Raw genomic sequence first — 17,807 nt, 5'->3', positions numbered from 1 at the left:
TGAATATGAAGAAGTTAGTGTCATCAAATCATAAAATCTTTCCCACTATTAACAACATGAATTCAAGGGAATTGGTAACTTAGTGTCATAAATGCCACGTCTACCTTGCTGACAACATCATGGCAGCCAAGATAACCAGGGGGCAGGTTGGCAGCGACAGGCAACTGCTGCTCATTCATGATGACTCTGCCATCTCTGAGCAGAGGCAGCCACACTGAGCCCACTGTGGGATCAGATATGACACAGACATCAACATGTTTGACAGGAATTAGTCCACTGCTTCAGTCAGAGGCGGTGCCTCAATGTGGCGACGAACCTGGAGCCTCCACCACGTCTTTCTTCTTGCTATTGCTGTCGCAGCTGACGTGGAAGAAGGTGAAGAGAAGGTGATGTTTCTCATGTAGCTGAGTCGGGAGTTCTATTTTTATCTATAGGTGACAAAACCAAATCTCTTGGTTGGTATCCAAATAGCGAGTAAGGTGTTCTCTGAAATATCAATTTGAACCTCACTTCATCATAAAACTCCGGGTTCTGCTGGTGATGCAGGACAGCAGCGAAGGCTTGCTTCGTGAACAGAGGACCTCCTGGATGACCATAGATGCACTGTGGAGGGTTCAGAAGAACAGAATCTGAGTATCCTTGCAGAAACATCATGCTGACATTACATTACATAACAATCGAACTGCACCTTCAAAGGCTGAGCCTCCTCTTCATCCGAGTCTTTAAACTCAATACAAACGGCAATATTCCTGGCCTGGTCAGGAAAAACAAACAGGACATGGAAGTAGATTTGACTTTGAGAGATAGATGCTTTCATAAAGAGATAGAGGAAGCAGAAAAATTGTTCTCCAATTTTAGGATCAAGCTAAAAATGTTTTAATCATAAGCTGCTCTGGTGACGGATAAACCCTTCGAGCGCTTAATGGCCAGAATATAAACTAAAGCAGCTTTTCATACATTTTCATCGTATTAGCCGCAATCGTCAGAGACGATATTCATAGATGTAAACAATATATACTGTTATGTTATATTCACATGACTATGAAACGGACAAATATGTTTAAATGAAGAGTTTACCAGAAACTGGCCAGTTTTTCATTTTAGCAGTGTACTGCAGGTGTGGATTCGTGGTTTATCACCAGGCTCCATTTAAAAATGAAAAACTTAATGAAAAAGAAAATGTTTTATTGACTCACTGAAATAAGTTACATTTCATGTGACTTTGGGAGCAAAATACAGATTTATCCAAAGATTAAAGAGTTCTTCCTTTCCAGATGCTTTATGTCTGCTGTAATGTTATACTGCACCCTGGTCGATTGAGCTCATTGCACTTTACTGAACTCAATTATTTTTAGCATTATTTAAGGTAAAATACATGTAGGACAATAATGTTGAGTAAAAATGGATGTGTCTGTGGAAATGGGATATAGTGCTGTCCCACTGCTTTTCTCATTATTAATAGCAATATTAACACAAGATCTAGTTTCCGTCTGGTTTAACTGTATGCGGCTAACATTCCGGTGCACTCTCAACAATGACGAACTTGTGAACTTGTGGTAGTGGGGCTACTTAAACATGCAAACGTAACCTCAGTGTTTTCTGGCCATACCTTGGCAAAGGACTTCTGTCCATCGTACTTGAGGTGTTTTGGGTAAACATAGAGGTGATTTTTGTAGATGGTGAAAGGTTGTGAACATTTAGCGATGCACGGAACAAACTCTTCCACTTCCAAAAGAGCTGTTCCTTCACTGTTCCCTTCAAAGTTCTTCACTGGGATGTATGAGGAAGTGACACAATCTGCAGACCGGAAACATGATCATCATTGCTTTATAAACACTAAATAGATTTTGAGAATACTCGGAAAGTGTACTTGTTACATCCGGAGCGATGCTGTCGATAGTTACATCCAGGTTGCCTAAAAGCAAAGGAAGTTTTGCCATCTTCTCTGGTCTGTGGAGGACAGAGATTGAGAATGAGCACAGTGATATGGGAACTCAGAAGAGGAGGGAGCTTACTTTCTAAAATCGGTCAGAAGTTTGAACATGTCCTCATCTGACAGCTTGCTGCTGTCTTGTCTGTACAGAGCAGAGAAGCGAGCAGCTTTGTCCAAAGTTCCTGACGCATCTTTGAAGATGGGCCTGCAGAGATAGTCACGGGGGAGAGATGAGAGGCGGTGAGAGTCTGCCGCGCTACGAGAGACGCGCTACGGTGCTATTCACTTATCTTTATTCATAATGTGTCCCAAGTCAATAAAAGGCTAATTAAATAGTTAATAGTTTTTGTACCAGAGCAGCAAATCAAGACCTCAACAATTTGCAAACCAAATGACGCTAAGCTAATAGTGAAAAAAATATTCAGCACTAAACTAACATAGCACAGCTCTCTGAAATCATTGAAGCTGTAGTGTAATAATGAAGCCTTTCAGGTGAACAACCTCATGAAGCTTTTTGCCAACATGCTTTCTTTTTCTCACAAAACTGTTCGTCCTTTCAGCCAAAATGATTATTGCTCCAAGCAATGATGCACCTGAGCTTTTCTGCAGTTGGAGGATGATGGAAACAAACAGACGGGGCTGGTGCATCTCTGATATTGAGCATACCAGGGTTCAACTCTGAGAAGTACACTGTACAAAGGATTAAGTCATGAGGGAATATCAACCACTGCTCCGTCCAAAGGTAATAGAATCCTCTTACCATCACCTTTAAAGCTCATTAAATAACTCAAGCCAAGTAGGTTAATGTTTCTGTCTGGATTATAAAGAAGCACACAACATGGCTCTGAAATATAGTAGACCAGTTCTGATGAGATCATCATCTCCAACTGCATTTTCTTTTCCCCAGCGTATGTACAAGTGACATCCGACTTAAGACTGGGATCAGTTCGTAAGTCAGATTGGACGTAAGTCGAATGTGCTTCAGAATAGCCGAATCGAGGGTTATAGCTACGACTGTAGTGGTAGATGGCTGTGTGAGAGTGAGATGCTGGGATACTGTGCTGCCGTAACTGTAGTATGCGATGCCGGGCTGCTAGGGGCTGCAAGGGGCAGTGGGGGCAGACATAGAATAAAAAAAAAAAAAAAAAAAAAAAAAGCTTAGCATCTGCTGTCCGTGGTCGTAAGTACGGGTGGACCTAAGTCGAGCAGGTCGGATGTTACTCATATAGCATTCTTTTTAATGCTCAAATTCATATTTAGAACATAACAACTGGCAAAGTCAACAATTTTAAGTTTGTTTTTAGTTACCTAGCAGCCCAAGCGAAGGGCATTCGGTAGCGGCCCAGTCTGCTGCAGGCAGTCTTTGCATTCTTCAGAACCTTCTGAGCAATCTGACCAGGAGACACCACCCTACATTAGCATCACTAGCATCCAAATGCTGCAGTGCTACTGAACAGCTCAAACCTTGGCTGAATCCGAACTCTTCATGTAAGGCTCTGTGCAATGCGTGATCCCGCCCTGCAGGACCTTTTCAATTCGAGCCACCAGGAAGATTTCTGGATGTGGACATGTGACGGAAAAGATGCCCTGTCTGGGATACTGTAGTGCCCCTTCTGGGAGCCTGTTGGCTGGCCGGTGGTCACTGAAGGGGACGTCGGCACCACCGCCGTTGATGTGCGTGTCGAGAATGGTGCCGGATGGCGACGTCATTTGTCGGACTAGAGGGTGGTTAAGATCCACGTGGAAGTCAGCAGAGATTTTTCTGCTGTTCTGAACGTCGAACAGTGACAGAACCACATAGAACGGTTCCACCTGGAAGGAAAGAAAAAGTCAAAGGCAAAATTATGAAGAACTTTTCTTGGTTTATTTTCTCCTCCTCACATCCTTCTAAAGATTTGCAGCAGGAGCCTCACAACTTGACAGCAGGAAACCATCATCAGACTGGTACTTCTGCATGCCAGGAGACCAGGGCTGCCTGCCACAGCAGTGGCTACTGACCGTGCCAGTAACTAGACTTTTGGCATGGGCTTGCCAAGCTGGCCATCTGAGCCGTCTGTGATCTCTGCCTACATTTACTTCTAAACATATTAGTCTGGAAACTATTTGTGAGGCATGACCCACATTAGCCACTGCTACGTCGCTCAACACTGCAATTAAATGAGAACATCAGAAATGTGTTCTAGCACTAAATATCCATACTGCAGCATCAAACTGTGTAAGAACACAGCAACAAGTTTCCATAATTAGCAGAAGCATGAAATGATGGCTGAGCGTACGTTTGTTGTTGGACCCTCCTCATTTTCTGCAACACAGCCCTGCAGGTTGAACGACAGGTCGTGACAGCTAACCAAGAATCGCTTCCCAAACTTTTCTTCAAACTGGCGCACATCAGGCTCAATTCCAGAGAAATCCAGCTTCTGAAAGAGAAAAGGATTCTGTCAGAAAAACATATTTTCACACTTGCCACGCATTTACTCAGCGGCCCTGGCTCTACCTGCGTGTCAGGATCCAAAGTAAATAGTTTCAGACGGGCTTCACTCTTCATTTTGGACTCTATGTCTCTCGCCGTCTGTGGAAAACATAAAAATAAATCTTAATCTGTTAGTCTGTGGAGCCAAACTTCTGTTTTTGTGCTGCTGTTCGCCTCAATGGGACACTATGTGTGGAGGAGTGTGAAATCTGGCTTATTGCACAGTTAGGGAAAGTCAAGCTACCTGAAAGCCGTCTTGGAAACTTCCATTGGAGAGGTCCGTTTTTCCGTGTTCCTCTTCTGTTTGTTAAAGATTAATTTTTAAGTGAGCCCATATTTACATAGACAGAAGAATCTTAACATTTTCAAAAACAGACGCATGAAACCAGCACTGCACCACTTAAAAACAGATTGAAAATAATTAGAATTCCAAGCCAACCCACCATCGTGCAACTCCCCATTCCTTTTCTCTTGCATGGCCTGTTCAAAGCTGCTGTGGAGGATCTTGTTAAGGATCCCGATCCACTCCTCCATCTCTGCTTCACTGTCTGCCGCCAGCAGAAACGTGCTCTTGTCCTGCATTTTCAGCTCAAATGCGAAGCGCCGAACTTTGCTGTTCTGAAAGAGCACAGAGACACAGTGAAGTGAGGAGATTTAATTCAAGATTTTCTGCCTTGAATTTAATATATTTCCAGTGGCGGCTGGTGCAAAACAACATCAAGGGAGGGCTGTTTGACGTTGAAACATCTTGGTACATGACATTTAGCACCAACTGCAGAATAGCAACACTATTGGGGGACAGCAAAGAAGTGTCCCTCAGGTAACAGTCTCGAGTCCTGATTGGATGAATTTCTGTGCCATGCGACCATATCATGTCTGGAATTCTGAAGGATTCTGAAGGAATAGTGGCTCTCATTGAAGCGAAGGCGGCGCCACGATCACCCTGCAGTGAGTGGTAGTCTAGAAAACTGGCAAGTTTCAATGCCAGTTGAACAGTGGAACAGTGGAACAACAAAGGTACAATTTCATTTTCTATTGACTCACGATGAGAAAATCACTGAAGCACATTACAAGTAACAGATCTGCTACCTGAACAACACCCATGCACGAGTCAAGAAAGATGGTCCCCTTGGGCTCTTTGGAGGTGTTCTCATCCTTGTAGAAGTTGAGGTTATAGGATCCATCTCCCAGCTGAGCCAGGTGAAAATACCGTCTTTTGAAGGACTTGAAATTAAAGCAAAGTAAAAGAATCATTTGTCATTCTTTTGCATCATGTTTCTACCCATAAGTATAGAACATTCATATAAAATTGCAATGTAAAGTAGTCTAGCTAGCATGATCCAGAGTACACAAATTCACGTTCAAGTGCTCCGTACTCAGGTGTCCTACATTTGTGTCACCACGACCACAAATAGTTTGAAAATAGAAGCGTGTGGAGCCTTTACCCGCATGGTAACACTGATAGCACTGTTCATGTTGCCTTTGTACAGCCAGCCATGTTTTGACACTCCTCCCTTCTGAGATCCAAGGGAGGCTGTGTCCTGTGGAAGGAGTTGGGAACAATGATCAATACAATTCGACCTTAAAATAGCTTCAAACACATGCAATCACTCACAGACCCACACAGTTTTAGTCATTGCGTATTAAGAGTACAAGTGTGCTGACAAACATGTTCAGAGGAGAGGCCCCTGTCAGAGAAGAATGTTCTTTATTAAGATCAACAGAGCACTCCTCAAATCACGGGGGAGTCCAGCCATGATCATGCCCATTAGAGGTCACTGGCCCGTGGTTTAATGGATGCTTGGTGTAAGGTATTTATTGGGTGGGGCTGCTGCATGTGCAGTTAGGTTCACATTAATGCAATGCGAAAGTGTTTAAGAAGAAACCCATGCTGTGCTGCAAACAACTCTCCACTGGCTGACCCATGCAACTTTAAGCTCAGACGCACAATAAAAGATCATCTTACCTCATCCTTCTCCACATCCTCATCCACCTCGAACAGGTGGACTGCCAGTTTCTCAGGCCTGATCACCTTGCTGGAATGAAGAGTTCAACTCAGTATAAACTTGAATCCACAGGATTAAGCCACACTGACGCATTTATTTTTAAATAAAGGGGGAAGCAGCATGAACACCAGTATGTTTAGATTATTATGAAACAGATGAGAACAAGTTTCACATTAGTTTTTAGAGTTAGTTGGATGTTGAGCTTAAAAAATGACCATATTCTGTTTTTCATTTATAAAAATCTATCCTGTGTTTATCCTGTGTTACAATCAAAATATTTTGAGAATCTATAGAATGTGCTATTGAATAGATAAACACTAAATTTGGCTTCGGGTAGTTTATATATGTATGTATAGAAAACAAATCTAAAAGTGACCACCACTATATAGGAATTTAAGTCCTTGTACAGAACGTTTTCCCATCATTTTGTCTTCCAGCAATCAGTTAACACAACTTGGCTTCAGTAAATCAGAAAATCCCAAAGCTCGGCCACAAACCACAGTTTGCTCTTTGACTTTTTAAACCTAGTTGTACTCTGGGGAACATCTTGAATAAACAGTGCGAAGGCCATGCAGGGGGCTTGTCTGCTCCTCATTCAACAACGTTTTAGACTTGACGGCTAACATCTGTGAAGTGCATTTTTGTCCTTACACACGAGGCAAACAACACTCAGAGGGATTTCCCTTGAGCTTTATTTATAGTACGACAATCGCTTTGCTTATCTTTTGAAGAAAAACATAGGAAGCCTTCTATTGTTGCTATATTAGATGTTTCCCTGTTTCGAGGGTTCTGGTTTAAACAGCTACTTTGCGGTAAACAATGAACTTGTGTCCCTGACCACACTCTGATAAACTTAAACCACACTGACTCACAAACAAAGCAAGAAAAAGACACACACACACATGTTAAAAAGAGCCTCAATTATGCAATTATATTTTGTATAAGCAAACTGGAAAATAATTTTCATTATTTGGAGCAGGAAATAACATAGCATCCTTGTTTTAATAGATGAGGGCTGGAAAAACATGGCAACCTTGATGATTCCGGATGGTGAGGTGCCAGTGAGGTGCAACCAAATTCGGATGAATCTAGAGCATGGCTGCTTCAAAGTTGGAGCAGATTAAACAGCACTAATGATTAAAATTGAAATAAAACAATAATAAATTAGTATACGATATCTTACTTTCGTAAATGCACAAAAATAATGTGAATGCGGCCACACTGCTTCAGTTTCATCTTGGAAATAGGAAGCTAAAATAAGCCTGCCGCCCACTTAGTGTGATGCTCTCAAGGTAATGGAGTAGATGGAGATTTTTGGATTGCACTCCAGACACACTTACTTGGGGAGCTGGCGGAAGTCTCCAGAATAGTCCTCGTACTTGTAGCTGACCACATGCCAGTCTGACTTGTAGGTTTTGATGCACTGCAGACAGAGGAAAATAGAAGAGAAGGTGGAAGGTTATTTCAACACAAGCTAATTACAAGAACGAAGACGTCGGTCTAAGACGCAATTTCGACTAGTCATTATTTTAAGATGATGAACTCGTCTGAGCACCGTCACGGCAGAATGACAGTTTTCTCGTCTCACCTGCGGCGCTAAAGACTATCTGCACCACTGAGCTAACGGGGCCAACGGCCAATGTGACGCCTCTTTTGAAAGCTTTATTGACACTTGCTGAAAACACTCAAGCGTTATTACTGCTATTAAGTTATTTGAGCCAATGCATGTCAATGATTTCACTGTAAACTCCCCGAAAAGTAGAATAAAATAATGCAAAAAAAGGATAACAGATTGGGAACAGCAGACTCAATAAAGTTGACAAAATGGTTTTACTAGCCTGTGACAGGAATCTGCCAGAATGTCTACTTTGAAGAAGATAAATATAGATTAATTTAATAGTTTAAAGCGGCAACACCTGTAATAATCAAGTCAAATAACCACACATTGCAGATTGACCTTTTTTGTTCAAAATTGTGCAGTTAATTGTGCCAGAAAATCATCATGTCTTCACTGATATTATTGTAAAATCCATCTTTTATATTGGGGCAGCCAAAGTCCCGCCCATCTACTTTCGCCTCGTGGGACCTAAGTTCACAAAATATGAACGGGAGTCAATGGAGAGATAAAAATTGTTTTCTGAAATATGCCATAAATGTCACATGATGTCTGTGAATAAATTTTAAAGCAGAAAGAGCTCTACTTCAGCAAAATTTACTGTAGGTTTTGTGTGATATGTCGTAGCGAACTCCAATACTCATCGCAGGCTCTCACTCTATAGTCGGTGGAGTGAGAGCCAGCAGGTGGGACAAGCTCTCCAGGGTCACGGCAAGTGTTTAACAATGTCAGCTCATGTTTGGTAGCTTCTGCCTTTGCCATTTTAGTCCCTTTAGCATCAGCCTTAGTGCTGCAGCAGTCAAATTCTGCTGTGACATCATGATTTGTAGTCCAAATAATGATGTGCTTTCACAAGCAAATAAATCATGAATTACACTTTGCACTTTTTACATTTCATCTCACATCATTGTTTATCATTTAAATTGAGGTACAGCACATGTGAGATTCAGTGCACAAGGCAAAGTGGACCAGAAAATAAGGTCAGGTCAGAAAAGAGTGGAAAAAGAGAGTGAGGATTCGGCGAATCATAGAAGGTGCACAGATGTTTCTTTGACGTAATTTCTGGCATAGGGGGACTATCCCCTATCAGGCTGTATCAGGCCGCACCCCACCTAACCAGAACCCAGTGTCCCTCTGAAACAACATGACGCCAGCCATCAGTGAACTGCAAACTTCATCTGTGGCCAATCCACTCCACTTTCAGGAAACACAGGGGCGGAGACCACAAGTTCACTGAAAGGCTACATTTTTTACAAGCAATGTAAAGATGTTTATTCTGCACAAGCTTGTGTCATCAGCTGTTACCCAGATATTCATCTGTTAACAGATGGACATCGAGATAGACGCCCGAGTCGTGCAAGAACTGAATACAACGAGTGGGAAAAGTGTGTAACCAGGCAGAAGTCACCTCCAAGGTCAAGACGTAGGGATGAACAGGCTTCAGTCCAGGTATGTATTAGTTTTACCTCTTGGACAAACAGGGAGTTTGCTTCTTTCTCTGCATTCTCTGGCACGGTGGAGAAGAGTGTTCGGCCCTGGCGCCGCTGAGTAGAGATCTGAGAAGACAGAAGGAGAGCCAAAATGAAAAACAGACTGATATAAGAGATTGGCACAACTTCCTACTGGTGTTTTTGCATATCATAGCAATATCAGGCAACAGTAGACCCACTCCCTGCTGGGCCAGATGCTTTTTTCTTATCCCTTTGATAAAAACAGACTTTATTGACAGAACACAGCCAGCCCAGTTGATCAGACTGTATCAACTGAACTTCACTTCAAATTCCTTCATTGAAACTGGATTGAAACACACCGAAACTAATCGTCAATGGTGGTGAATAATGAATAAAGGTAAAACTGTCTTGACCAGGAATCAAAGTGGCAATAGAGGTGGAATCCACAGGCTCTACGAGTGAAGAGAGCAAAAGAGGGACACAAACATAACCATAACCACAACCATAATCTGGCTGTTTATGTCCCAATTTCGCTCTAATACGACCAAACATGGTAAATGGCTGATATTCATTACTCGTACACAATTATTCTACCAGAGAATCCTTATGTCTGAGGTGTGTGTTGTCCCGATAATCAGCTCTTAAAACGGTCAGGGCCGACAAAAGTAGAAAATGAAATTTACAACCAAAAACTCTTGAAGTGTGTGAGCAACGCCGTTGGGTCCCAACTAGAACTCTGACATGGAACGGAATGTAACAAATCAAGAAGTGACCCGACACAGAGGTAGGAAGCAAAGACATCTATTGACTTTATGGCAATACAAACGCCAGCTTTTAATCATTAGAAGTAAATCTCCAATCGGCAGCCGTCTTCACCCGGTAGGTATCATGTGATACGATACATATCCCAATACAAGAGCAGTGACACAATACGTCGCGATATATTGGGATACTGTTTCAACAACACATACAGTTAGAGCCATAATTTTAAGGGGGAAATGAAATAGATAATGCAGTGCAATATGATGGGCATGAAAACGGGTTTATTGTTGGGACATCGGTCCAGTTAGACTTTCAGTAAAATTTCACACTCCACTCATGTACCCATATTCAATGTTTCCTAAAATTTCACACACCAGACAGAGGACTGAACTCTACTGGAAAGAAAGAAAACATTCGTATTAAACTCGTGTTACAAATGCAGCAGAATATCCAAGTATCAATGCATTAATTATTGATATGGCCAACAGGACAGGACAATATCTCACAATAAAGTATTGGGATATTTCAGCAAAAATATTGATACAGGAAGGCAAAATAAATGATCGCAATATTAGAGTGCATCAATATTTTCTTAGAACCCTAGTTATGATTCTGTTTCTTTCACCTTCTTACAGTTAAAAAAAACACCAAAACCACCACTATCTTTCCGTTATTGTGCTGTTTCCACTTTGATCCGGGGGTGAGGCAGAACCTTTATGTGTGCAGCGAAGGCATTAGCAGTGCAAATAACTATGAATGGCCGACTTTTAATCTTAATGTGTGGGGTCTTTAATAGATAAACAAATCGCTTAAGATATTAAAAACCCTTGTGTGGGCCCCATTAGCAGTACTCTCAAAACTAGCTACCCTGGCCCAATGTTGAATGAACAGATGTATTCACAACAGTCACATGAGAGTTGATACACTTGTATGCATTGTTTTAAAACGTCACCTCACCTTCTCGATATCAAGACGTAAAAAAAACAAAAAGGCTCATGCACATTTTTTTAATGTAACTATTTCAAACCATAGAGAGTTTTGTGCGAGCAGACACATACGATCAGTTCAGTGGAGGCCAAATATCATTTTAAAAGACAATCAAATCGGCAGGATAGGTCGTCTTCAATGCACAAGCGAAAACACTAATGGATGCCTGGCTCCAGGTGCTGTCGAGCCGAGGCAGCAATGGAAGCCCTCACAGGCCATCATCACGGTCAAAGCATATTTAGAATCTACTTCAATTTAAGCAGATCAAGATCTAGTGGCTGGGGCAGAAGGCCAAGGCTCCAGAGAGGGCAGAATGCAGGAAAACGCAACGTATGGCAACCAGATAATCTAGCGAGAACTATGCAGAAGTGGCCTGTTCTTAATCAATCAGAGCCAGATGGGAAGATGAGGCTGAACACGATAGGAAGATTAGGTAAAACAGAGTAGGCCGAAATAAAATACTAGTAATTAACTGCTTGGGGAGTTTGAGCCGACGCTCTCCAGTGTAGATTAACACTGATCGAGGAAGAGCCGACCACGGACATATCCTCACGATAGCCAACAGATTCTGCAAAACAAAATCTGCTCTGTCAAAACAAGGCACACGTTCATAGATCGAAGATTAAGACAGTAGGGTGTATTTTGAAAACATGAATTAAATGTAGCAACTTGAAATGCAAAAAGCGGCACACTATTACTTTTTTTGGAGGCTGTAAGCAGTAAATTCACTGTGCGAGAACAAAATGCTTTCAAATGTAATGGTCTATCTTGCACAAGTGGCAACGAGGATGTGCGATATTATCCAGTGAGAGGCCTCGATACAGCTTATGTCAAAGTGAAGATTGGTTTTTTCAGTTCTGAGTCCACATTGCTGCAAATGTATTGTAATTTCTCACGCAATAGTCAGGAGCTGTTTGGCTCTTTTATTTGGGTCCTTCTCCATCTCTGCTGGCCTTATTAGGCACATCAAGCCAGACACAGAAGCGCAGCGATCTATACCAGAGCTGCACAAGGCGCCTCAGGGCATCGAGACTGTTGAACTGGCAAATGATTTAGCCAGTTCCCACTCTGCATTTTCACTCAGTCCGTTAAGATGGAAACCAAGTGACCCACTTTTGTCATTATCCTACTCTACTCTTCTACTTTCTGCCTGCCTTTTCTTGTCACCATTCACCCTTGAAATATCCATTAACTATGAGGCAATGGCTGGGTTTCACTGCAGTCTGCTGAGTGCAGAGATTTTGTTTGAACTTCAACAGATCAGTCGGACTTGTGGAAAGATGTGTGATACTGGAATCTAAGCCCGCTGTAGTCTAGTTAATGGCGCCGGATTCTTTGATTTAAAGCCACTTGAAAAAGCTGGTTAACCAATCTAAAAGCAAGACGCAGGGCACTTGACTGCTACGCAAAAGTGTGGTAGAGCTCTTATGACGTTTTTTCTATCTGTCAATTTATATTTTCTATGGGACAGAAGAAATATGATAACACTATAGAGTATTCTAGTGCTCAAGATACCATTTATGAATAAAAATGTGAAAAAAATGCAAAAAATCCAACTAGGAGGATTTGTGCTTCTGCTTGACATCGCCCTGAAACGCAGTTCAGGGCGAGATCCTACACGATTCACAAGCATGTTGCGCCCATAAACATGTGCACATGTTAAAGCCGTATGTCAAACAGACTCCTTTCCTTTTCTTGAAAATGATTTGAAACACATGTCAGGCTACAGGTGAACAGACCGCAGGGGTTACACATACATACAAAAACACTTGCTAATGGCCTCACACAGGTGGCTGGTAATGAAACCCACGGATCATTCATGGCTGCAGCTCCCTAGTGTCACAACTACATGCAGTAGGTTACCAAAAACATGAGCTTTCTATTTCCTCACCCATCTGAAGCCTGATTGTACGAAAGCCACCCACTAGTACATCACGTCTTTTTAATTAACAATGTGACCTTCAATCTTCAATTTTCACATACATTTTCAGCCTTTTTTCCCAATGTAAGAACACATTTTAAATACTGAATCATCCACAAACTAAAAAACTAAAGAGCAGGAATATAAGCCCCTCCCAATAAATTTAAGAAGGAAAATAGATCTTGTTCATACATAAGATGCACCTGTCCATAGGCTGTGGGTGCAGTGGTGCTGTCAGCGCCGTAGAAAGGTCAGTGATGCACCCATCTTAAAAATGCACGAGGATCACTAGACTAGTTTGGGAATGGAGACTGACTCATGAAACAAACTTGGCAATGTTCTGAACTCAATTCATACCACTGAAAATTTTAACTTGCCACATCTTGTATTCATAATAAATTGTTCAAAATGCGCTGTGTTCGCCAGTGTGTCAGAAGTTCCACCGGACACGAAGACGAAAACTGCACAGGTAAATAAAACGCCTGTGATTTCACTGGTTTGATGTGACGAGGCTCAATATTTTGGCAGCATCAAGCTCTTTAGCCTGTAAAAATCCATATATTAGCCACAGTGTTGTATAAGAAATTACGATATATTTTGTGATGTAAATTGTCAAATCTGAAAAGCAAAAGGGTTTCCTTGGAGGTCTGAGCTCAGTTCTTTTAAAGTAAACACAGGAGCAAAAGATCTCTGTATGCACTTCACCTGGAAGTCATCCAGTGGAAACTGTAGCATGTCCCGGAGAACATCACTGATGATCTGTGTTTTCCTTTGGATGAGCACATTCTCATAGTCCAGGGGTTCAATGATCTTTGGTTTCACCTGAGGGAACAGAGAGAAAAAAACATGAAAGAAACGCAGAGCAAAGAAGGATCCCTTAATCCACTTTACCCATATTCAATATTTTAAAAATCAGATTTCAGACCTCATTATGTTGATATTGTGTGTGTGTGTATATATATATATATATACACACAGTATATGGCAACTTATCATTGTTTCTACTCAGAACTGCTTTGTGAAAATCAAATGATCATCATTGCTTTAGAGTTGTGTTTTCATCCACTCCTGTTTAGTGATACCACTAAATGGTGCACTCTAAACGGACATTGTTTTCATCAATGGGCACAGGATCACTTACAGTGGTCTGGTGGGAGTCTGCTGTTACAATCCAGACAAGTTGCTATTGTTTTTTTCACTGGTCGTCAACACAAACACAAGAGCCATGTGTGACATTGTACCAGTCACTGTGGCATGGGCTCACATGATGGAGTCACACGAACACACTTACATCTTGCATCCTAATGTTGTCCCATATGTAACTAACATACACCAGTAACTGGAAACAGTCTGAACTCCTCTGCCACCAGCTCAACCTGATAGATCCTTGGACAGTTCCAGGCCATGTTGTTTTCCTATCTTGGACTACTAGGTGAAAGCCACCAATTCAGCAGTAACCAGAAAGAAGTCAAATTTCAGAAGCTGTCCAGCCCACCTCCGCGGCTATTTGAGTGTCTCCAGGTATCAGGCCCAACCAGTTGGGACACCCATAAAAGTTCCATTTTGGATGCTCAATTGTGTTGGCCAAAGTTAAATGCAAACAAAATCACTTTGGCTTCTGACTCACAAGTTCAAAATATTCCTCCTGGAGTCCAGAACCCCCCTATTTCTGTGGCAATAGGAAAGCCATTACACTGTGGATATCTGTATCTTACAGTGTGCGCTGGCTAAATATAGCTTCTTCAGAGAGCAGCATATGCAACGTTTCCAGAAAATGCATTTGTGTTTCCTCCTTGATGGCCTCACTCAGGTTCGCTGGAATTCCTGTATGACACACACGTCATGGTGTTTACACCTGCACATTATTCCACACTGAATCCCTTAAGATTTAAAACTTTGAAAAGCCAAGTGCTTCGCTGCAGATAATGAAAATATTTGCAGACAATGTAGGTGTTAATGTTGACTAACAAGCATTTCTTAATGATAAAACATCCGCAACACTCAATATGGGCTGTTGCTCATGATTATTTTGGTAGTCGATTAGTTACTGACTACTATAATGACAAGTCAACTAGTTGGCATACGACGTGTACGGGTTGCAGAACACGTCAACACAGATGATTGTAGTGTTGTAAATACAGTAGAATGTAAGTAAATGTGAATTAAAAATGTTTGTAAAATGTTGACACGGTAGATAGACTGTAGTGTTCAATGCCATTTTGCAACTACAGTATACTTAAATTTTAATTGATCGAAATCTGGCGTGAAAGGTACATGTCCTTTGATGTGTCCTTTGATGTGTCCTATGCTGTGTCTCATACTCTCAACGTTTTGGGTCACGGTGGTTCTGGAGCCTCAGGCATTTCTTCTGTTACAGCTGATTGTGCGAGGAGAATGATGACATCACAACAAGTCAATCATATTCTCAGCCTACAATTCATACCTACATTTCTTCAGCCCTCCACCTTACAGCATACACCAGAGCAATAGTGATACTTTACACAACAGCATCCAACCTATACTCCGGAGTCACCTCAGCTCATCTCTTAACTACTCGGCTCCACGTTTTACAAAGGGTCTTTCAAATGTATAAAACACACTGGTTACAATTTCCCTGACCTCGTGTCACCACCCCACTTCTGATACTGTTTGCCATACATAACCTGGTCTCAAAACACTGGTATTAAGGAGGAAAACCCTCGCTATAGATCTATGAACAGAAAATAGGTCATCACACAAAGACATATGACATGAGCGGTACCAGATTGTCTTTTTAAATGTCACAATAATGACCTGTGAGAAAGGAAACTTTGCTGAGGCCAGTTACTGTATGTTCAGCAGCTTCTTCAGCAAAAGACTGCTGCACCCCCTGTGCAAGCGGGAACACTTCCTGCCAGCTGCAGTCTGACTGTTCAAGGTTCTCGAGGTTCTGCTCAAGATGCTACCATCTTGGGTGCCAGGGGTGGGTCTTCACTACACCCATAATAACACCATTACAATCCATCAAAAAGAGCCCACTGAGGGACAGATTTAAGAGTGAGACCAACCAAGAAGAGGCCGGAACAAGTGAGTCGGGGGAAAACCGTTGCTTCTAAAATAATTCTCTGGTACCTGTGATGAGAGAGGGGTAAAACCCAGGATGGTGAGCTTCCACTTTAACACAGAATATGTAATATATATATGTAATATACATCAATATGTTAGACATGTAGAGGAAGTCACCGAATAATGTTTTTTCTTACATTGTTTAAATACATCCTACTACTTCGTTAACAGGATTAAAGATGAATCTGTTGAAATAGTCGGGAACAGTTCACCACATAATACACCTTATCAAGAAACATCAATGTCATCCCCATTTATTTCAATTATTTTAAGCAATTGGTTGGACATGGCTGCTTGCTGCGTTTGCAATCCAGACTATTTGTATTGGCCCTATCTCAGTGAAAACATCTGACCATAGGTTCACATGCACATTCAAAGCAGCTGTTCTCCAGATGGAGATGAAACTATTGATCCATGTCATGTCAGATAGTCAGGTAGGTGGGAAGCACTGCTGTTTACTTCCAACTGACTATCTCGCGCAACTATCATCTGTGAATGCTGACTTGGCAAGATCTGTCTGACCAGCTGTGCTTGAGGTGGGCCCCAATACATATGTTCTGACTGAACTGGTCGTTCAATGAAAATACTAAAGTACAACTATAGCGACTTAACCACATCATTATTAATCATTTGCAGGCATCAAAATTACATTCAGTGACTCCAATGAAACAAAAGATGTCATTTAAAAGCACCAACTAATAAAAGCACAGCAAAAGACACTTGATGTACTGCAGTTGCTGGATTTAGACAAAAAACTAGAGGATGAAAATCAAAAAAAGTTTTCTAGGTACTTTTCAACAGAAAAAATTTACAGCTGCCTTCTTGAAGCACACGCTGACACACTAACTACTGCCACTGTACAGTACAGTGGTTATGAACCTTACATCATTTTGTAGCAAATAAAGTGACTTCAGTTTCCTATGGTTCAACAAGCATAGCTAAATGTAGAAAGCCACATTAGCACGTTAATAACTGTGTTAGTACTGTGATATTTATTCATCTTTGACCAAGGTTAGATGTCCGACATACACACATACATCCTTGTCAAACTCACTGAATCTGTGGCACTGGAACAGTTAATAAACAAAGGAAGCCACAAGTGCTCCATTTCCCAAAAAAGACTAAACCCCACGGGGAGCTCCAGCCTGGAGCTCCCATTTTCCATTTCCGACCATTAGAAACAATCTTCAAAGCTGTTTTTGAACATGAATCTAAGTGATAAGAAGGTATTTAAGGAGTCACAAGACTGTTTATCCAGTAGACATATTCAACGGAGATGGTACAGACTTACCAGGGGCACCTGTGACTCTTCCTCTGCCTCAATCTCAGCCAGACACTTGTACTGCTGTGGTGACTCTATCACCATCTCCCTCCGGGTGGTTTTACCCGCTCTGCCCTGCATACTGATCGATTGCCAGTCCTGCCTGAGTGACTTCTCAATGCAGACAAGCTGCCATAGCAGAAAGTTGCCTGCAGTATACAGCGTCCAGATTCTGTCTGCGCTCAATCACCAGAAGCCAGCCTCCCTCTTTCTCTCGCTCAGCGTCTCTCGCATCA

The 17,807-nt window shown here is 41.8% G+C and overlaps 1 protein-coding gene across 7 annotated transcripts in view; it reads right to left on the bottom strand.

Annotated features, from left to right (window-relative positions):
* The window catches only part of dock9b (dedicator of cytokinesis 9b), a 50,243-nt gene that overhangs the window by 18,525 nt on the left and 13,911 nt on the right, over positions 1 to 17,807 (bottom strand). For 5 of the 7 annotated variants that reach the window (XR_008414619.1, XM_053866898.1, XM_053866880.1 and 2 more), the window contains exons 2-20: positions 13,851 to 13,967; positions 9,491 to 9,580; positions 7,750 to 7,832; positions 6,370 to 6,439; positions 5,849 to 5,944; positions 5,493 to 5,627; positions 4,847 to 5,021; positions 4,648 to 4,703; positions 4,428 to 4,502; positions 4,210 to 4,350; positions 3,398 to 3,745; positions 3,242 to 3,324; positions 2,016 to 2,138; positions 1,871 to 1,950; positions 1,610 to 1,797; positions 689 to 754; positions 511 to 603; positions 317 to 428; positions 105 to 223 (exon numbers count right to left, since the gene is read on the bottom strand). Coding sequence is in view for 6 of the 7 variants with exons in the window: in XM_053866898.1 (XP_053722873.1) it covers positions 105 to 223; positions 317 to 428; positions 511 to 603; positions 689 to 754; positions 1,610 to 1,797; positions 1,871 to 1,950; positions 2,016 to 2,138; positions 3,242 to 3,324; positions 3,398 to 3,745; positions 4,210 to 4,350; positions 4,428 to 4,502; positions 4,648 to 4,703; positions 4,847 to 5,021; positions 5,493 to 5,627; positions 5,849 to 5,944; positions 6,370 to 6,439; positions 7,750 to 7,832; positions 9,491 to 9,580; positions 13,851 to 13,967 (2,250 nt within the window). In the remaining variant the exon portion in view is untranslated. Of the gene's footprint in view, positions 1 to 104; positions 224 to 316; positions 429 to 510; positions 604 to 688; positions 755 to 1,609; positions 1,798 to 1,870; positions 1,951 to 2,015; positions 2,139 to 3,241; positions 3,325 to 3,397; positions 3,746 to 4,209; positions 4,351 to 4,427; positions 4,503 to 4,647; positions 4,704 to 4,846; positions 5,022 to 5,492; positions 5,628 to 5,848; positions 5,945 to 6,369; positions 6,440 to 7,749; positions 7,833 to 9,490; positions 9,581 to 13,850; positions 13,968 to 17,541; positions 17,740 to 17,807 lie in introns of those variants that run through there. The other 2 variants (XM_053866888.1, XM_053866911.1) reach the window with 1 other exon arrangement.

Source organism: Synchiropus splendidus, chromosome 1 (assembly GCF_027744825.2).
Source record: "Synchiropus splendidus isolate RoL2022-P1 chromosome 1, RoL_Sspl_1.0, whole genome shotgun sequence".
NCBI lineage: Eukaryota > Metazoa > Chordata > Actinopteri > Syngnathiformes > Callionymidae > Synchiropus > Synchiropus splendidus.
This window is presented reverse-complemented; position numbering and strand designations above follow the sequence as displayed.